Genomic DNA, 22,334 nt, shown 5'->3' with positions numbered 1-22,334 from the left:
GCTTAACATATTTTGTCCAAATAAAGGATGGGCCAAATTTATCTTTAAACATATTGACTTATAATGGAGCCATGTTTGTGTCCATGATGTACTTTAAGGGCAGAGACAGGGTCAGATTCAGGGAGATTAGTTGTCTAGCGACTAGATGTTGCCAAATAATCTCACTGCACTACTCTGCTTTTTGGGAACAGGGCCAAATTTGGGGGAGCAGAGTGATGCGATTCTGAGTAGGTCTCCAGGTCTGGGCTCTAGGTGCATGGGGTATATTTCTCCTTTAAACCAGTGTTCTCAACCTTGGGTCCTTGAAGTGTAACTCCCAGCACCCACAAACATCTAAAGGTCAGTGCCAACCCCGCAACATGTTTTAGTGAATGGCCCTAATGGTGCTTTCATATAAAGAGATGATTTTATTTTAGGTTCAGTGTTCCTTTAATAATAAACATTGGAAGGGGATGAGTGAGCCCAAATTTCATATCCCATTGAACTTCCTCTCTCAGATTATTTTCACAACTAATTAGCAAACGGAAAGAAAACAACTTCCTAAATCTTCCCGACTCTATCCCTTGTGGAATTCTTTACTGGGCTTCTCTGTCCCTAATGAGTCTGGGAAATCTGCAAAGCTTCAAAGTAATGATGTTTATTGTAAGGGCCCCCGACGGCCCCTCCGCTCTCTGGCTTTTGTCAGCTTCACCTTCGGGTCACGTGAGTGACTGTAACTGTTATTTGTTGGGCAAATGTCTTCTTTAAAGTGAAGATAACAATAAGTTATAAATAGAGTTAATTTCCCTTACTGCAAAGCTGGAATTCATGTGTAGATGTTTCCGACATCACTTGGCCATGCAACATTTACTGCTGATTTCTCTAACAAATACAGGGACTTTCTATTATTTCTTTAGCACCTATAAAACAATCTCTTTCCAATGCACCAGCCTAACTCATTCCTTTTCTGAGGTTCTGCTCAGCACTGCAGGGATTACACTGACCCCTGCAGCAACGGACAGAGGAGCAAAGACTTTCCTAAAGTCATAGAGCCCATCCCACAGACATGGGCATTCTCCTACATCCACTCCGAAACTGGGTGGCATATATGAAGGGAATAAGAAACAAGGTGCACAAAATCTACCCTTAAAGGAAAACTATACCCCCCAACAATGTAGGTCTCTATATAAATATATTGCATAAAACAGCTCATATTTAAATCCCTGCTTCATGTAAATAAACCATTTACATAATAATATACTTTTTTTTTTAGTAGTATGTGCCATTGGGTAATCATAAATAGAAAATTGCCAATTTAAAAAATAAGGACCACCCCCTTGGATCGTACGATGCACACAAACAAACCATACATGTTAGGTCACATGAGCCAATTAACAGACAGAGTTGTGTCTTTTGCTTCCACACTTCTTCCTGTTACAGTTAGAGTTGTAGTATTTCTGGTCAGGTGATCTCTTCCTGTTACAGTTAGAGCTGCAGTATTTCTGGTCAGGTGATCTCTGAGGCAGCACACAGACCATCACAAAATGGTGGTTCAAGGCAAGAGATGTAAAAGGACAAGATTTACTTAAATATATATTCCAGTTTGGTAAGATTCTCAAATATGCCACTTACTTTGATATAATTTTGGGTGTATAGTTTTCCTTTAATAAAGCCATCATAATCCGTCACAGTAAAGGTTCAGACATGACATACATGTTTTGCAAGTGCAAGGGTTTGTTTGTTCTGCCTCACTCGGAGCTCTTTATCTTTTTTATTTTCTTCCAGACTCCGCCTCCAGGCAAAGTTGTAGAGATCAATGAATGTCTCACAAGTGCCATATTGCTCATCAACCCCCTTGATTTTGTTCCAAGCTTAATCAATAACACGTGTTGTCAAGTAAAAGTGAACACTTTATAGTCTAATGACAGTATCCCTTTAAAATAAACACTTTTTAGAACCCAGGAGCCTTTGCGTTCCCCTCTCTATGAAACTGTCCTTTTGTGCTGTTGAGTTTTCACTGCTGTCCAAACGATATGAGAAATATTTCCTTCCTGGTTCTAAGGGGCCTCTCCCTATTCCCTGAAATGACACTGTGACAAACTTGCCAGCCCTTTAAGTTTAAACTCCTCCCTCCCTTCCCTAATTCCACAAACTACACTAGCATACGGAAGCAGCTGTGAGCCAGAAGCTGAAGTGTGTTGATAATGAGACAGCTCTGCCTGGAAACCATGTTCATGAGTGAGAACGTGCAGAGGGCATGAACTTGAGTCACGGCAAAACCAGAAGACCAAGTGAAAGTACTGAGATTATGAGAAGGTACAACTAGGAAGCAATGACAGATGGTGTAGAGCAGCTAATGACTGTGCTGGACTAGAGGACCCACACCTGACCACACGAGATAACCGTCTCAGAGTTGGTGGGACATAGGCATCTGCTATTCTATGAAGCTATGAAGGTTGGACCTGTCCTTTGGCTCTTCTTTCTGCTGGTGGTGGTCTTATGGAGGGAAGCACAACAGGTGAGAAAGCTGTTTGAGGGGCTGAGAAGCTCAGAAACTAGTTGGTCATTATTGGAACTAGAGCAACAAGGAATCTTGCAGGTTGTCATACCCTGTGATATGACAATAATCTTGTGGGACACTCCTCCAGTCCCAAAAATGTACAAACTCAAATATCTCTAGGTGTTGAAGGGGAGGACAGATATAATGATGGTAGGGGGAAACTAATGGGACAGCACAGTACAAAGTTCTAAATTCCAAGGTGCAAGGTGCACGGGTCTTCTACAAACCCAACTCATATGGGCACATTGCACGCTGGAAGCAATGCCACTAACGCAGAAAACGGTGCCAAAATATATGCTCATGTGTATGTCAAAATTCTACCCAGGAGAGCACTGAGTTGTGGGTTCAGAAACCTGGTGATTTGTGTTAGTTTCATTTCTTTGCACTTTGGCTTGTCTATGAAGCAAAGAGCAATCATAAAGTACACGGCGTGGAATGGAATGCTCCAGGGGACAGATGAAAAACCTGATTTACTGGAGTTTTAGTTCAACCACTTGTCTTGATACAGAAAGGGGTAGGAAATTCAGAGGAGCCAGTATATTGGCTTTTTACCCTGTTGAGAAATTTGTTGCCATACTGCATTTCCCACATACTCGCTTCTCTCTGTTCTGTGCAATCTTTGCAGGCCAGTCCCAGAATTAAAAGAGAAAGGTCCTATTTAAATGAAATTTTTTGTTAGATTATTAATAAAGCCCTAGCATATTCTGTAGCGCTGTACAATACCAGGGTGCATGGGTGTATGTAGTTTATATTCAATTCTACAGCATAAGTGCAGAGAAACTGAATTTTCTAGGCACAAAGTACCATCTTCAACCCCTTCATCTAAATAATAACTTGGCTGCTCCTTTAAATCAGTGCAGTGGTGAGTATTGCGCCAATAAATCACAGGACATAATGTTTCCCTTCCATAAAGGGCAAAGCACACGCAATACAGGAGGGGTCTGGCTCATCCCGGCTGCAAAAGCAGAATATAAATCCATTAAGGGGAAGTGATTCTCTTCTGGGAAAGTGCACTAACCTCTCCAATCAACACATAACCAGCGTATAGTTTCATAGAATTTGTTTATTATTGTCTGGAAAAAAATATATTATTACACCTGCATATATATATATATATATATATATATATATATATATATAGTACCAACCATATTCCACCAGTGATTTCCATATACAGTACACATACAGACAGTTTTAGACAACAAGCACTACGCTATCCCACAGTCACACTCCCTTCCCAGAGACTATTATCCCACTGTTACTATAGGCACCATCTCTCCTACTATACCTGCTATCCACAGTCACACCCCCTTCCCAGAGACTATTATCCCACTGTTACTATAGGCACCATCTCCCTACCCTTATCTCCCACAGTCACACTCCCTGCTATAGGCACCATCTCTCACTACCATGTGCTATCCCACAGTCACACTCCCTTCCCAGAGACTATTATCCACTGTTATTATAGGAACCATCTCTCCCTACTATACCTGCTATCCCACAGTCACACTCCCTTCCCAGAGACTATTATCCCACTGTTACTATAGGCACCATCTCTCCCTACTATACCTGCTATCCCACAGTCACACTCCCTTCCCAGAGACTATTATCCCAGTGTTACTATAGGCACCATCTCTCCCTACTATACCTGCTATCCCACAGTCACAGTCCCTTCCCAGAGACTATTATCCACTGTTACTATCTCTCCCTACTATACCTGCTATCCCACAGTCACACTCCCTTCCCAGAGACTATTATGCACTGTTACTATAGGCACCATCTCTCGCTTCTATACCTGCTATCCCATAGTAATACAAAGAACTATGTTAGATGTTAAACAGGGCACTAGTAACAGGTACCTGCTGATTTGTGGCTAAGGGTTAATGCAGGGTTAATGCAGTACATGCAGTACTTGGAACCTGTAATGGCAGAAGCCTTGCACTAACAGCTGTGAATGATTTACCCAACCTGGGCTCTTGCTGTACAAAACTAAAAATAGCATTGGCTTATGATTCTTCCTTGTTGGGCCACTCCACATGTCATTAGAACAATGGCAGGATCAGTGCTCCATAGCCCCTGTATAATGAGCTTCTCAACTGGTTTGGCTGAATTTATAGCTTATATTTAGTTAATGTTGTTGATCACAACCTTGTGCAGTCATGGGATCCTGGGAGTTGTGCACCCCACCTTACTTAACCTTCCTATGTCTAATAAAAACATGGGCATCAGGTACCATATTTATAGGCTGGAATAGTAAAATCCTTCGTGCACTCCTGTTACTGAGTCGGGCTGTCCAGCACTGTTTGGCTTCGGATGGAGAAAGCTTGGCCGCCAGCCCCCTAGTGATATAAGCAAAGCTGATTTACTGGGTATTTGTGCCCATCCTTGGCTTCCAGCATTTGCTTTTAGGCCCCAAGAGCCAACATAAGGTACAGTTTGAGACATTGAGTTAGGCAAGCTGATTGATCCAGAGATTGGGTTATGTTACGTCCAACAAATTACACCTCCATCAGGTGGGGGCCCGGCTCTCTCCCTGACCCGCCCCTCACTGTCAATCTCTAATCTCCCCGAACTGCCTTCCCCTGCCTTTTGAGGCAACTTCGGGCGACTTCCCGCTAGCGATTTTCATTCTAGCCGGCAGGAAGGCAGTTCAGGGAGATTAGTCGCCCCGAAGAAGAGGAGATTTGTCGCCGAATCTGACCATGTGTCTTAGAGAATTCTGTTTGAGAAGAATAGGGCTGCTGCTTAGGGTGGGCTTGTACAATGCTGTATATCACAGTCAAATAGCTGCCAACTTCAATATGTTGTTTAATTATTTATGTGTCAAGTCTTGCCTTACAATTCTGATCATCCTGATTACTCCTCTTAGAAAATGGTTGAGAAACTCTGGACTTGAGACTTCATTTGCCTAAGGCAAGAAAATGTCAATCGAAGCAACCTCCCAATATACATGAATTAAATTTATCAAAGTTATTTCTACATCCATATTCAAACCCTGTTCTGCCTTGAGGGGTTTCCTTCATTCCTTTCTCTCATTCTCCTCTTATACGTTAATGTTTGGATTGTGCATAGTTCAGGCAACCTGCTACAGCTAGGTTCTGCAAAGGTGCTGGGAGTTGTATGCGGTTGGGCGATTGTGCGCCATGCAGTGATTTCCGTGTATGAGAGAAAGAGATCCAATAACCATTTCTGTGCTTCCAGGCCCCAGGGATTGAAAAGAACTGCGGAGAACATGAATATTTTCACCTGAAACACAAAAAATGCTGCTCCAAGTGCCCCCCAGGTAACATATTGTGAGATCTCTGCTGTTAATTTTGACCCTGGTATGGGCTTTCATCCTTTTAACTCAAGGGTACAAAAAAGATTGGTAGCATTTAAAGGGGAACCGCATAAAAGTAAATGACCCAGCAACTATCCAAGCAGGCCCTGTTATGCCTCCAGCTTCACCAGTATATAGTATAAATCCAGCTGTAAACAACAAACTTCTGCTGCAAACCCAAGGCTGATAACAAGGCAAACTGGCAATACCAGGTTCTGTTACCCTGTTATTTAACAATACAACTTTTGTTTCACAAGTTGGCTTGTAGGGCATGGAGAAGACTTGATTCCATTGGGTGTTTGCTCCTCCAATTCCACCAATGACATTCCTAAACAAAGATGGGGGTGGGCTGGAGGGAGGAAAAGGGACTACTTTCCATTTTAATTAAACTAGATTTTTAAAGGCAAACTAGAACATGTCAATATTACTGTAATGCTAAGACTGGTCTCATTAACTGCTTTTGGTACAAGCCAGTGATTTGGGACCCTACCAAACTGCTGCTAAAAATATATTTAGGTTGATTGTGAATAAAATCTAATTGCAAATCCACCTGTGAGACACATTTATTAACAAATTAAATTTTAAGTTTTGGTGTTTCTCACAGCTGTGATATTTCCTAGATTCCTATTATATATCTCACTTACTGTGCGCCAATATCTACCTGTAGGGAGAGGGTGGGCTCTTTTAGGCACAAAGCATTAAAATGGCTGTATATTGTTGAAGCATTAAAGATCCACAACAATGTTTCACATAATACTCACAGCCAAAGAGTGTCCCCCATTTCTATAAAGGAGGGGGGAGGCGGACGAACATTGATAGAACTAAAAGTAAGAAAGTCCTCCCATCGTTCTCTCCCCTGTCCAAATCCTCTGTAATGGTACATATGCCTGTGATTAGCTACCCTTTAAATTTAGTATGATGTAGAGAGTGATATTCTGAGTCAATTTGCAATTGGTTTTCATTTTTTATTATTTGTGGGTTTTGAGTTATTTAGCTCAGGAGAGTGAGCAACATCCAGTAGAAGGCTGATTAGTAATTCGTTGCAACACACGTTCTATGGCCAGTGACTTCTGTATTGTCTATTAATTACCCCTGTATTTGTAATAATGAATCATTCTGCCCCACAGGCACTTATGCCTCCTCCCAATGCAATGCTACATCCAACACAACCTGCACACCGTGCCCTGCGGATTTCTACAATGAGAAATGGATCTACGCCAATAGATGCAAAATGTGTTGGCCCTGTCCTAAAGGTGAGTAGGAAAAGGGGCCTTTGAATAATGATCCACTCCTGACAATCTGAATAACTTATTCCATGGGATGGGGGATAAAAGGGGGTGGGGATTAGGCTAGATTCAGGGCATGGCCAAGGGGGGGGGGGGGGTTGGTCATAACTGGGCATATCAGGGAGCAACTAGTCAGGCCTGGGTGGTAACAACTTGACATGTGGCCTTGGCTACTATTTTACCAATGAAACAATGGTTGGGCTGCAACCCAAGTGTAAAGTAGATTAAGGCCTTACATACATGCCAGGGCTGTATAATAACCTCCCTGGTGACATGCCATTAAAGGAAAACTATACCCACCAAATGATGTAGGTCTCTATAAAAATATATCACATTAAACAGCTCATATGTAAAACTCTGCTTCATGTAAATAAACCATTTTCATAATAACATACTTTTCTAGTAGTATGTGCCATTGGGTAATCATAAATAGAAAATTACCATTTTAAAAAAATAAGGGCCGCCCCCTGGGATCATACGATTCACTGTGCACACAAACAAACCATACACATACCTCCCAACCGTTTTCAGCGGGACAGGTCAACCCGCAGTCCCACGTTTGTACTGGAAAGTCCCGATTTTCTCTGCACTGAACAGCCAGAACAAAGAAACAAAGTTTCTAAGATAATTGGCTTTTGGTAGAGCGCCCAGAACAGCTAACAGGTGCAAATAATATACTTTGTAACAAATTAGAGATAAGCAAATACATAATTGTAACAATTTAGATAAGGAAGTCCCTTGGGAGAAGTTAGACTCACGGCTTAAAAGGCAATTCACCTTCATTAGCAAAACTGTAATAACTGAAAACAAAACACAGAAATATGTTCAAACTTTCTTAACCTGCCAAAATGAACACTGTAATTAGGCGTGTGGCCTCAAAAATGGCCCTCAAAAATGCTACACGCAGCAAATATTTTTGACCCTCTTTTTATTTCAAAAATGTTGGGAGGCATGCATACTGTACATGTCAGGTCACATGAGCCAAAACGCCTTTAAGTATTCATTTTGGGGGTATAGTTTTCCTTTAATTGACGTCTCCGCATTTGCCCAGGTCTAGGGTGCCCAGCTTGGGTAGCACTCCATTATAAGCCTGAAAAGTAGAATATTGAAACCCCACAGCCCATGACTATGTATCTTTGGATAATGAATCAGGACTTTGATGTTTTTAAACTGCTGAAATAAAGTTGACCTTATTATTCAACGAGTGGCAAACATAGTGCTCGCCAATTTTCTTCTTCGACTGCTCTTCACCTCCAGCTACGGGTTCGGGGCGATGCACCCAGTGTCGGACTGGCCGGCATACCAGGAAAGCTCCCGGTGGGCCAAGGTGTTAGTGGGCCCTCCTGCTTCTAAATATTTGGCTTATTTCAAGGCCATTCCCTTTTTTTATGAGAATAAAGAGGCTAAATAGATGGAATAATATGTTATAGTATGGAAAGAAAAGAGAATAGGAGAATAGAGGTTGACTAAGGAAAGGAAGAAAATAATACTTAGAGTGGGCCCCTGGTCTAAAGGTGTTTGGGTGGGCCCCTGGTCTAAGGGTTTTTGTTGGGCCCCTGGTGTCCCAGTCCGACACTGGATGCACCTGGGCCACTCGTCTGGTGAGTGCGTTTTCCCTTCTATGCTGTTTGCGAAACCATGAGTGTGAGACCTGAGGTATACACACCCAGGTGAAAGTTGATAAAGGGTGAGCAATTCATGCTATTAAAGAGATTATCTGATTTATCTCTAATCTAGAATCATTTTGACTTAAACATTTAGAATTGAGATTTGATTATTAGTAGCGTTCCGGTATTATAGATATAGAGATTGAATTGAACGATATTCATTGACTCATTGAAAACCCCACAGCCCCACTAATAATTTTAATATTTCCCAGCATTCCGAGCATATAAGAAATCAGGGCATTTCAGGTCATGTTCCCAGTCTGAGACAACACCCAGTTATTACTAGTCACATCCCTTATCTGCAGCAAACCACATAAACTCCATCTTTGTGGATTTATAATTTGGGACTTTTCGTTCAAAAGGAGGTGTAGAGTATTGTAGGGCAATGTTGGGGGTAGGGTAAGAAGACAAAAATCTATGGGCGGATTTATGAATTATAAAGAAACATGACAACGTTTGATTCAAGGAGTCATCTGCTGCTGGTAATTAATTAATAGTCTGCCATGGTCATAATTATCCCTTACTATGTTTTTCTTTACTCCACCTGTTGCTCCATTTCACACGATCCATCTGCATGCATGTAATCCAAACTTCTTATGCCTTTATCTCACTTGTCAGATACAGGACTGGTAGCCACTGTCAATTGCTCTGCCACCACTGCTACCGAGTGCGGCTGCCAAGATGGCTTTGTGTGTGAGCTCTACAACCCACTGGGGAAGTGCATGCACTGCCGACGTGTCACCACCCCCACAACTACAGTGGAATCCACCACAGGTGAGTACTCCTTTATTATTCTACTAGTGTTGTACCAGACCCCAGGAGGTGCCAAGAAGCCACCATTCCTGTACTTGGTCTACAATACAGTCTAATAACTCTTGTTGGTTAATGCTACTAGTCTTTAACTGGAAAGCCCTCCAACTTGTATGAATCACCATTCCCTCAATCCCCAACCAGCCTTGAACTTTTTTGACTTTCTTTTTTGAACAGATCACAGGACAAATGGCGGACATATAGATCCATCAGACAATGGTACTAATTCTGCTCCTCTTCTGTTTGATTCAATAAATACATTCTTCACCAGATTTCCAGTGTAACTGTACCCACCCAAATAAGGAGTAAAATTTTGCTCCACATACAGTAGGTGAAAAGATTTGTGCCGGTTAGTAATTTGCTTACAGACAGGTGTAACTTGCACTTGAGAGGGAAGAAGCGGCACATGGGTGGAACACGCCACTCCCTTACGCATGAAACAAATGGCACAACATTAAGTGCAATGTTCTTCTAGCTCTTTCTCTTCTTCATGTAAATGAGCTCTTATGTCTTTCTAATTTAAGAAGAGTCTGTGTTCAGACAGATTATTAAATTATAGGGATGCACCAAACCCACTATTTTAGGATGATTTTATTGTTTCTCTTGCCACAATTCTCCACTGTCTTGCCATACCATCTTGCTCTGCCATAGACATCTTGCTATAACACCGCCTTCTTGTTCTACCATAGACATCTTGTTTTAACATCATTTTCTTGCTCTGCCATAGACATCTTCCTATAACATCATCTTCTTGCTCTACCATATACATCTTCCTATAACATCATCTTCTTGCTCTACCATATACATCTTCCTATAACATCATCTTCTTGCTCTACCATATACATCTTCCTATAACATCATCTTCTTGCTCTACCATATACATCTTCCTATAACATCATCTTCTTGCTCTACCATAGACATCTTGCTATAACATCACCTACTTGCTCTACCATTGACATCTTCCTATAACTTCATCTTCTTGCTCTACCATTGACATCTTCCTATAACTTCATCTTCTTGCTCTGTCATAGACATCTTGCTATAACATCACCTTCTTGCTCTACCATTGACATCTTGCTGAAACATCACCATATTGACCTAGCATGACCATCTTCCCCTACCACAGCCATCTTTCCCTACTGTAGTCATTACCATAGCCATCTTGCTCTACCATGGTTTCTTGTCCCACTTGCACTTCTAGGGTGGAAGCTGTGGTTCAGCACTAGTTGCAAAGTCCAAGGGGTAAATTTATCAAAGAGTGAAGTTCTGCCACTAGAGTGAAATTCCGCAGCTCTCCATTCATTTCTATGGGATTTTGAAAGGCGTATTTATCAATGAGTGAAAGTGAAATTTCACCCTTTGATACATACACCTTTAAAACCCCCATAGAAATGAATGGGAAGTGGCGGAATTTCACTCTAGTGGCGGAACTTCACTATTAACTTCACTCATAGATAAATATACCCCCTAGATGGCAGTTCTGTGTTACCCTACCCTGATTGTTATCACAACCCCTGGATACTAATAAGCTTATTAAGAGCATTGTATCTTCAGTAGACAGTAACAATAACATAATCTGGCCAAATGTCCCCACATTTCTTTTCTTTATTTGATCAGCATTTTCAATTAATAACAGTTACCTTTAACATAAAGGAGAGAATGGCAACCTTGGCAACAGAATTGGCAAAAGCCACATAACATAACAATACGCTCAATAGTCTTGCTGCATAACAAGGATATCTGCTTACATGTTTTTATAGGACAAAGGTTATTGTGTACACAGAGCATTCTTTTTCTCTAAATGTGTATTTATATATATATATATATATGTGGGTGGAGCTGCTATATTACTTCCCTTAGAACGTACAATAGGAAGATATAACTAAGTGAAGGTAGAACATTCCTTTCTGTATATATATATACATGGGTGGGAGCTGTCATGTTATTTGTATGATAGTATAACACGTGTGCATTTCTTACATTTCTTAATTCATATTAAAGTGGCCCCCGGTCTCCAGCGTCTCAATGATGTCTCCATCTCTGCCATTGAAGTTCTAGCTGAAGATCCCTATAACATTACCTGCCATGTAACAATAAAATAAGATCTTGATATTTGGCCTTTAACTTCTAATTGCATTAGTCGATGATTTTATAATACATTTATTAACCTGGATGTATCTTTCTGCATATTCTTCCCCATGACCTTAAACACTATAATTCAGCTCTTATTTATCCCTTTTCAGGTACCCCACTCTGGATTATAATTCCCGTGACTATTGGCCTGATCTGTTTAGGACTCATAATATTATTGCTTGTTACCAATACTCATGTTTTGAAGGGAATAGGTAAGAATACAGTCCTGTGTATGTGATTCACATTGGTGCATGTCTATAGAAGTCAAGAAAATTAGGAAAGGCTCTTCCTTTTTTTCCTCTTTTCAGGTTCTGCACCATTTTATTAAAGGAGAACTGAAGTAATAAAAACTAAACAAAAAAAAAATCAAAAAAATCAAATACTGTACTTTAAATAGTAAATGTACTGTACCAGCCTAGAGGTTCAGCAGTCAGTAATGATCCTGGTCTTCAAAGTTGTTCATAGGATCTCGTTATCTTGAATCTCGTTAGCCAATGCTCTGAGTGTCAGTGGCACTGCACATGCTCAGTGGGTTCTAGGTTTCTGTTGAGAAGCTCAGCATTTGGGGTTGTGGAAATCATCAATACAGCGGAAAGGGAAATTTACAAAGAGAGAAAGGAACACGTATGTAGAGATGGCGCTGTCTCTTCCTGCCTGTGTGCATTATGCAATGAATGACTGTACTAGAACCTTCATTTACGACATAGCAAAATCATTTTTATCAGCTTCCCCATTTTACACGGAAAGTTGGCTGCATTTTGTGTCTCTTGTTCATTTCTCCGTGGTTAAAGGGGAAGTAACCGTTTTTGCTGATGATAATGCATAATTCTCTACTAATGAGTTTTCTCGTTTCCCACACACACAAAGCCGCTTTATATTATTTAAAAAAAAAAAAAACCTTTGTATTATGAGCTTTAAAATCCCTGGTTAGCTGCCATCGTAGGGTGGTAATGTCATAACATGTCTGGTAACTTATGGCAACCATTCAGCACACAGCATTTGGTAGGTTGCTTATTTTAAAGCACCTGATTGGTTGCTAAGGGTTACTAGGCCTGGAGCAAAGTTCAGGTCTGTTGTTACATTTCACCCTTTGATTCACATATCGTCCTAATATACTACATTTACAGCTCCTATTATTTAACATTCCAGTGGGTAGCATTGCTGCCTCGCAGCGTAAGGGTTTGATTCCAACCAGGGTCCTATCTGCAAGGAGTTTGTATTTTCTCCCTGCATGGGTTTCTCCATCTTAACCCCCTTCCCCATATTCCAAAAATACAGGACATTATTTGGCTTCTGATTAAAATTTTATCAGAGGTTTAGATAGACTGTAAGCTCCAATTGGGAGGGACAGATGATGGATTCCTCTACTTATGTTACTATAAGTAGAGGGAAAGCAGATGTGGTAAAGAGGCGCTGAGGGAACGGACAGAATAGGGATGTGTGACATTGGGTTATGACGAGGGTAGAGGCATCATGGCAATGTAAAAGGAAGGATAGAATTCTAAAAATACTTTGTGAGACAACTAAGAGACAATTAGGGGCAAATTTACTTGTGGTCGAATATCGAATTAACCTTCGATATTCGACTGCCGAATGTAAATCCTTTGACTTCAAATATCGAAGTTGAAGGATTTACCGTAAATAGTTTGATCGAACGATCAAATGAACGATTAAATCCTTCGAAACGTTAGATTCGAAGGATTTTAATCCATCGATCGAAAGATTTTTCTTCAACCGAAAAATTGATAGAAAGCCTATGGGGACCTTCCCCATAGGCTAACATGGCACCTCTGTAGGTTTTAGGTGGCGAAGTAGGGGGTCGAAGTTTTTTTTAAAGAGACAGTACTTCGACTATCGAATTTTTAGTTCGAATCGTTCGATTCAAAGTCGTAGTCGAAGGTCGAAGTAGCCAATTCGATGGTCGAAGTAGCCAAAAAAAACATTCGAAATTCAAAGTTTTTTTTATTTCTATTCCTTCACTCGAACTAAGTAAATGGGCCCCTACATGTATTTCTGTTACAAATATAAAGCCTCTACTGTATTTAATTCAACATAACGGGTAGTTAACCTGACCCACTAATTTAGCATTACAGTGTTTGAATTAATGCTTATATGCATCTCTAGTAGAAGCAAATCTAGAGTATCCTTAACCGCTACCTCTAGAAGTTGCTATGCATTTCCTTGTTGTACCTACTGCTTTGGCTAGACTGCTTTTTCCCCCACGAGCTTCGATCTGAGTCTTCTGGTCCAGCCCACTGTTTCATTTAGACATCCTACCCCTTCCCATGTAAGCTCCCATTAGAGTGTTTTAGTCCAACCCACTGCTTCGTTCAGACATCCTACCCCTTCCCATGTAAGCTCCCATTAGAGTGTTCCTCATGTTGCTCGCCAACCCCTTGGCTATTGTCCCCAGTGGCCTGGGATGATTTTTTTAATTCCAGGTTTGGAGGCAAGTTTTGGTTGCATATAACCAGAGGTACTGCCAAACAGAGCCTCCTGTAGGCTGCCAGTCCATATAGGTGCTACCAAATAGCCAACCCATCAAACGCCTTATTTGGCACCCCCAGGGACTTATTTTATGCCTGTGTTGCTCCCCAACTCTTTTTACGGTTAAATGTGGCTCATGGGTAAAAAAGGTTGGGGATCCCTGAGTTAAAATCTGCAATTTGCAATTAGAGTACTCTAGTAACACCCAATGTTACATATTTACTACTTTCCCTATTCAGACACTTGACAGCACTGGGTGCTTGGGTCTGATTCCAGTTCACTTTAAATGGTTGGAGATTTGTAGCACTTTGTCCCTCTCCCACAGAGTTACAAAATGTACCCTTAGGCCCCTGGACCAGAAAGCTCTAGCAGAAAGATACCAACATTTAACTGCTCTTAGAAGCACCTGAATGGTTGATGGGTACCCAAGAGAATTGTATATGTTTGTGCTATGTGGTACAAATGGACACTAACGTGTCGCTCTCTTTCTGTTTTCCAGTTCGTGCCATGGGCATCGAGGTAAGAGCATGATATTCTTTATCTGCTGTTTTTGAAAAGATCCCGTTACTCACAGGCCCAGTTTTAGACATTTGAATTCATCTACATAGACCCCCCTCCCTGCTCCCCCTCCAGCCTAGGTGGTACCTTTGCTAAATGTCCCTATCTCTTTACTTGCCCCTCGTGCAGATTCAGGGCATTGGAGTTCACGGCAGCCATCTTTTTCTCTTTGATAATCTTCGGGAATAGAGCAGCATATCGGCACATGCGCAGTTGGAGCAATTGTCTTTTTCACGCCAGAAGAAGACCCAAAGATTACCGAAGTGGCTGAAGATGGCACCTGTGAACTCTGAGGGGCATTTAGCAAAGGTACCACCTAGGCTGGGGGGGAGGGGGGTCTATGCAGGGTAGGGGGGTAGGTGATTTTAGTAGCAAAGGTTTGTTTCTCCTTTAAGATGGCCCTTTAGACCAATTCAGCAGCTTACATGCCCATTTATGGGGTCTTCTGTTGGGCCCACCCACTGATATCTGGCTAAAAATCGGGCAGATGACAATCGTCAAGGTTTGATTTTCCCATCTGATCGAGAATCAAATTGTTGATGCGTTGTTCTCATGGCTCATATGAACGCCATTATAATCTGATTGTTTGACCCTAGGGCCAACGACTGGATTAAGCTCGGTATCTCCACCTTAGGTGAACATATCAGGGGGAATTATCAGCTCGTTTGGCAACCTAGTCAAACGAGTGGATCTTATAGTGTATGGCCAGATTTAGGGGCACACCCTGTCAATACATCATATAAGGAAAATTGGAATGTTTAGGGCCATAACATATTTAACCCAGACACATCCTCCATTCACCCAAACCCTACCTGTTTTTGGATAAGCTCCTCCTCTTATGGGTTCTGCCAGGATTATCCCACATAAATAGGGACAATAAGGTGGTATGACTTAGGGTCCTGGGGTCTATATATTGTCAGAAGCCATAAATAATGAGGGGTCGACAACTGCAACGTCATTTCAATGGTACACAAGCTTAATACAAGGCCATAAAATGACTCTGAATAGAATTATAATGATGTTGCATTGATTTTCTTAGAAGGACAACAAACCATCGTCCTTAAATACAGCAGATGCAAGAACTGAACAAGATGTAGCTAAGACAGTACTGTTGCCAACGTCCAAGGGAACCCAGAGTACAGACCTGTCCGAAAATCCTGCAGAAGCAATCTTAACCTATGCTGAGAATAGTCCAATGCAGACTTGCCACCTCTCGGGTAAGACCAATGAAAATATATTTTTATTACAACTGCTAAAAATCCCCTTTAAGTGAAGCCAAACCAATTGCAGCTATTAGACTACTGAGCCAGAGCATGCCAGTGCCAAGTAGAAGGAAAGCTGATGACGTCTTGATAAAACGTCAGCTAATGGTTTGGCCCATGCATTTATGCAAAACTTCATCCTGTGGGAGGGTGGTTACCATTACTGGTACTACTGGAGTTTTTATTAATGCTGATGCCTGCTGGGGTTTTTAGTACACTTCATATAGTATATGTTGGCGGGGGGTTCTAGATGAAAAGCCTCTTCTGTATCCTTGCTAAGTGAACTGTTGTACTCGAGTAAGTGTCATGAATGCTCAGACCGTGCCATTTGATATACTATACGTTGACTTATGGTGCAGTCTATAGTACTGTTTCTTAACTGATACAACCATCTTCACAGATAAGGAGGTAGAATTCCATGTGTACTGATGGATTTTGTGCTTCTTTGCAGAGTCTACCAATTGGCAAAGCTCTGGTTATGTCTACCCTTTTAAAGTAGCCCCAGGCTGCAATCCCCACCTTTCCATTCCAGTTATGCTTGATGATGATCATCTTCATTTTCCCATACAAGAAGAAACAAACTGCATCAAAGACTGAAGATCAAGCATCTAAATAATGAACAGCTCGAGTAGGGAATCATGTTACAACCACCCCATACAATGGTAAAGTTCAAACCCCGTTCTCTGCAGTTTCATAAAAATCTGTCTATGGAGAGCAGTGGCTCCCAAAGTGGAGGATGGCCCAGGTTGAAGGAGACATAAGAGTGCCTTATATATCACTTAGCTATTCCTGGAAGATCAGCTTGAAGACGAGATTTGAGTGTGAAGATTTACTCCTTATTCTTGGAACTATAAGTGAATAGCTGACACCATGATGTCTACATAAGACTACAATTTTGTGATGAGTAGGGTTGCCACGTTTTCTGGAAAAAAATACCAGCCTTCCTATATTTTTATGGGTTTTCCCTATAAATAACATTGTCATCAAGCAACATTTTTAAATTAAATACTGGCCAGGTGGCAAACCTAAGGTCCCCTACTTAAATGATGGGTCTCAAAGACCTGAACAAGTCTGGAGAACACTGATGTAGAACAAATGAGACCTCAACTCAACAATTTCCATCCGATCTTGACTCAGCTGTGGTGGTGGTTTGGAACACAAGCGTGAAGGTCAATGACGTGGCTGTACAAACTGGTGTCCTATTGTCCAAGGGCTCCACTGGTTAATGTGTATGATATCATTTATTTATAATCTGCTCCCTGAACATATGGATATTCAGAACTTACCATGGAAAATACAGGACTATGACAATACAGGAAAATATAAATGTATGATCCACTAGTCTCTGTTATGACCATGAACCATGCCAGTTTCTGGAAGGGAATCTAGTGAAAGAATACAACCCAACATCACTCAGGAACAGGGCAGGGCATCAGTAATTACGGGGCCCTATACTACATATAACCCCCCATGATATACCCAACCGATTCCCCACAATTCACCAATCCCTGCAAGCTTCTCTTACTACTCCTGAATGACGCTTTTCTATCTCAGGGCCCCAACCTTTGGAGGACCTGACCAGGAACTTCTGTTCATGGAGGAAGGAGATCACTGTATAAATGAGTCAGAATTCACAATGTGATGATGAAGCAGCGGTGTTTCATTCTATAAATTCAGTTGTAACACTCTTGGGTTTATGAGAATGTGTAAAAGGAAATGAAAATACACAAGGGAAAATTCCCTGAGCTTTAATTGGTTAGAATGTAATTTTATAGGGCATTTACCATTTACCTTTTTCCCTGCACAAGCTGTGAATAACTTCTCTATAATCAAGTCACTTGTTCCCATTATGTGAGCTTAGGAGAGCAGCAAGTGATTTATTGCATATTTTATTGTATTTATTTATAGCTGGATTCCCTGCAAAAACCTGCCAAACCAGTGCTGCGTATTGCTCTGTTTAAAGGGCAAATATACCTTTAAATACTTAAGTAATACAGGTGAATGGCCATGGTTGGTATAGCTTTATGGCAGCTTTTTGCACAAGCTATAACAAAACTCCGAGGGAGCTAAAACTCAGGGGTCCATTTACTAACAATCAATTTTCAATTGTTTCCACGAATATCTACAAATATGTGGTTGTCTCATTTAAAAAAAATTTTTTATGAAAATGTTGTATTAAAATTTTGTGTTAAAAACACAAAAATCTCTAATACGAAACTTCCCAAGGTCCATTAGAAGTCGATGGGAGCTGGGCTAATCCAATTGGACTGCTCTAAATCAATTTGGAATTTTAGAGGTTTTCTTTTTTTCATTAGGAATTGTCCAAAAAACTTTTTAGAGGCTTTAGAGGTTTTTTTTTTTTTAGCTCCGAGTTCTGCAGAATGTTCTCACATTTGCAGTTTTAGAGTTTGAGAGTCTAGTTGTGGTTTTAAAAACTATAAAAATTAGATTGTTGATAAATAGGCCCCTCAGTCTAGGGTGCCAGTAGGGTCACAGCAAACTGAATATACCTCCCCTTGAGTGAAATGAATAGGGCCTGTTCTGAATATACTTTTTTCCGTTTGTAAAGCGGCAGTTGTCCATTAAGTTAACTTTTATGGGGGTATTTACAGAAACTCAGATTTTTCCGAATCAACCTAATTTATCAAAAAATCAGCTTGAAAAAGTCATTGTGGGAAAAGTCTTGACAAAATTAGGGATGCAACATATCCCGAATTTTGGATTCGGCCAAACCTCTGAATCCTTCGTGAAAGATTCGGCCGAATACCGAACCGAATCCTAGACAAAATCATGCGACAATTCAAATCATACGGCTTTTTCAAATTTGACTTTTTCGAGTTGCCACCCAAAAACCTTGACTTTTTCGGATTATCGAATGAAACCCAGCGCAGATGGCGAGGGACATCTGCCATTGATTTCTACATGATTTTGACAGGCGTATTCAGATTGTTTGCAGCTTTGAGGTATAATAAATCTTGAAAAATTCAAGGGTTTTTTTCTATCTAAAAATTTGAATTTTTCCCCTTTAACTCGACCAGAAAAAATTGAAATTTAATAAATAGGCCCCTTAGTATGTTATAGAATGTCTTATTCTGAGCAACGTTTCAGTTTATCTTCAATTTTTAATATCTTTTTCTTCTGCCTCTGTCAGATGGGAGTCACTGTCCCCAGCAGCAAAAGAAAACGATTGCTCTGTAAGGCTACAATTCCATTGTTATTTTTAATAATTATTCCATATCTTTCTATTCAGGCTCTCTCTGATTAATCTTCCAATGTCTTAATCAGGTAGGGTAATTTGAAAACTAACAGATAGCATCCAAAATTGCTAACTGAAGAGCTGCTGAACAAAAAGCTAAATAATCCAAAAACCATAAAAATGAAAAACAATTGTTACAAATAGCCTTAGAATTAAAAACGTTTGGCTGTAAATAATTCCTGTCCATTTCTGTGAAATGTCTGTATAAAGTCCAAGTTTTTTTCTTATGTATGAGTCATTTGTTATTGTGTTCATGTATAGAAATGCTGTGTATCTGTACAGCTAGGTCTGTGACCTCCATGGTGTCCAGTGAAACTAGATATATAATATAATAATATATAATATAAATCTGTTCTTCTTCAGCTGTAGGTTTATAAGGATAGGTAGCCCTTTATTTACTTGCCGGCTTCCAATGACTTCATGCAGATACACAAGCAGAGCCTAATGGTTGCACTTAGACTTAAAGGAGAAGTAAACCCCTTATTTTAAAAAAAACCCGTAACACCCTCCCCCCAGCCTAGCTGCTACCCCGGGCAAATGCCCCTAACTTTGTACTTACCCCTCGTGCAAATTTTGTCCTGCAGAGTTTACGGCAGCCATTTTCTTCTTCTTCGGTCTTTATCAGGTCTTCTTCTGACGCTTCGGCAATTTTCGTAATATTCGGGCCTCTCCTATCCATATTCCAGTCTCTTATTCAAATCAGTGCATGGTTGCTAGGGGAATTTGGACCCTAGCCATCAGAATTGAAAACTGGAGAGCTGCTGAATAAAAAGCTAAATAACTCTAAAATCACAAACAATAAAAAATGAAAACCAATTGCAAATTGTCTCACTCTCTACATCTTACTTAAAGGGATACTGTCATGGGAAAAAACATTTTTTCAAAACACATCAGTTAATAGTGCTGCTCCAGCAGAATTCTGCACTGAAATCCATTTATCAAAAGAGCAAACAGATTTTTTTATATTTAATTTTGAAATCTGACATGGAGCTAGACATATTGTCCATTTCCCAGCTGCCCCCAGTCATGTGACTTGTGCTCTGAAAAACTTCAGTCCCTCTTTACTGCTGTACTGCAAGCTGGAGTGATATCACCCACTCCCTTCCCCCCAGCCTAACAACAGAACAATGGGAAGGTAACCAGATAGCAGCTCCCTAACACAAGATAACAGCTGCCTGGTAGATCTAAGAACAGCACTCAGTAGTAAAATCCAGGTCCCACTGAGACACATTCAGTTACATTGAGTAGGAGAAACGACAGCCTGCCAGAAAGCAGTTCCATCCTAAAGTGTTGGCTCTTTCTGAAATCACATGACCAGGCAAAATGACCTGAGATGCACCTACACACCAATATTACAGCTAAATACACTTGCTGGTTCAGGAATGACATTGTATATTGTAGAGTGAATTATTTGCAGTTTAAACAGTGTCATTTTACACAATAGTCACAATAAATGGGGTAAGCTCCCTGCCTGCAATAAATATGTTATTTGTGCGACTCTCTTAGAAATTCCACTCATATTGGGCAATTTCCATGAGTTCATTGGCCAACAATGTTTGAGAAGTAAAACTGGCATTTAGTGAGTAACTCAGTGATTACACTGCACCCGTATTTGCATATGACCTTGCAGGCCAATTTTCTTCCACCTCATTTATCAAAAAATAAATAAGGAACAATATTCTCTCGGTTCCCCTTCTGTTTCCCCTGGCTGGCTGCGGTTCCATTCCAAGGCCGGCACTGATAGGTGCAAGAAAATAACATCATTGTGTGCAGAGAAAGCTGAAGCACCGTGTCCCCTCATTGTCTCCAAGTTCAACTTTAGGGCAGAGACAATCGCTTAGATTCAGGGAGATTTAGTTGCCCTCTTCTTCGGCTGCCTCCCGCCAGCTAGAATCGAAATCGACGGCGGGATGGCACTTGGAGCGCTTCATTTTCGCCCGAAGTCGCGAGGCAACTTCGGGCGACTTCGGAAAACGAAGTGCACCAATTGCCATCCCGCTGGCGATTTCGATTCTAGCAGGCGGGAGGCAGTTTGGGGAGATTAGTCGCCCCGAAGAAGAGGAGATTTGTCGTTGGACGACTAATCTCCCCGAATCTGAGCGTGTGTCTCTGCCCTTAAGTCAGGAGACTCAGCAGAATCTTTATTTGTCTTAAAACTATAGAGTATTCAAGCCTGTGTGTCAAGCCATTTCTGATCAAGTCTGCCCTGAGTCAACTCATAACCGCCCACCAATGTCAAGAGTAATGTTGGGGCCCTGAGATCAACATTCATTCAATAACGTGAGATCTGACCAATGACATCCCAGCTGTTACTGACCTTCAGAGCTCACTCTCACTAGCAATATAAATAGGGAGACCCCATGGGGAGCAGTATGGACTTCTGAGCGCTCCTGCACCCACACTGGGAGATGGCATGTCTTTAGCAATTGGACGAAGAACCTGGGAAGGTCTAATATACAGTAGAACCCCCATTTTACGTTTTTCAGGGGACCGGGAAATCCAGGAAAATGTAAAATCAGGGAAATGTGTTAAAGGAGAAGGAAAGATCTATATAAATACACCTGTAAACCCTCAAAGTAATGCTGCTCTGAGTCCTCTGTCAAAAGAAACACCACATTTCTTTCCTTCTATTGTGTACTCATGGGCTTCTGTATCAGACTTCCTGTTTTCAGCTTAAACCTCCAGGGTTTGGGCTTGAGCATGCTCAGTTTGCTCCTCTTCCCCTCTCCTTGCTGTAATCTGAGCCCAGAGCTATTGGCAAGCAGGGAGAGACTCAGACAGGAAGTGATGTCACATCAAGCTAATATGGCAGCTGCTATCCTAAACAAACAGACAGAGCTTCTAGAGCTGCTTACTCGGGTATGGTAAAGTATTCTGCAGACTAAATATAGTGTTACAGCTTGCACTATTGTGACTAATCTATTGGCAATAAATTGCTTTGGTAACTTTCCTTCTCCTTTAAAGTAACTTTTTCTTCAAGTACTGAAAGGATATAAGCACAGGAATGAGTTTTACTT

General features: G+C 41.0%; 1 protein-coding gene across 2 annotated transcripts; it reads left to right on the top strand.

Annotated features, from left to right (window-relative positions):
* Nucleotides 1-2,128: 2,128 nt before the first annotated feature.
* Nucleotides 2,129-19,018, top strand: ltbr.L (lymphotoxin beta receptor L homeolog). Of its 2 annotated transcripts, none has more exons than XR_005962694.1 (9): nt 2,129-2,497; nt 5,741-5,822; nt 6,986-7,111; nt 9,430-9,585; nt 9,799-9,840; nt 11,865-11,966; nt 14,741-14,760; nt 14,929-15,108; nt 15,839-15,960. XR_005962694.1 is itself a non-coding variant. In XM_018225062.2 (9 exons), the coding sequence occupies exons 1-9, from the start codon at nt 2,429-2,431 to the stop codon at nt 16,656-16,658; spliced, it is 921 nt and encodes a 306-aa protein (XP_018080551.1). In that variant the 5' UTR covers nt 2,134-2,428; the 3' UTR covers nt 16,659-19,018. The 2 variants fall into 2 exon arrangements, 1 of the variants encoding a protein (XP_018080551.1); XM_018225062.2 differs by lacking the exon at nt 14,929-15,108 and adding an exon at nt 16,513-19,018 and having other exon boundaries at nt 2,134-2,497; nt 15,839-16,016.
* The last annotated feature ends 3,316 nt before the right edge of the window (nt 19,019-22,334 follow it).

This window comes from Xenopus laevis, chromosome 7L (assembly GCF_017654675.1).
Source record: "Xenopus laevis strain J_2021 chromosome 7L, Xenopus_laevis_v10.1, whole genome shotgun sequence".
Classification (NCBI taxonomy): domain Eukaryota; kingdom Metazoa; phylum Chordata; class Amphibia; order Anura; family Pipidae; genus Xenopus; species Xenopus laevis.
The sequence above is the reverse complement of the archived record's forward strand: the minus strand, read 5'-3'. Positions and strand labels throughout refer to the sequence as shown.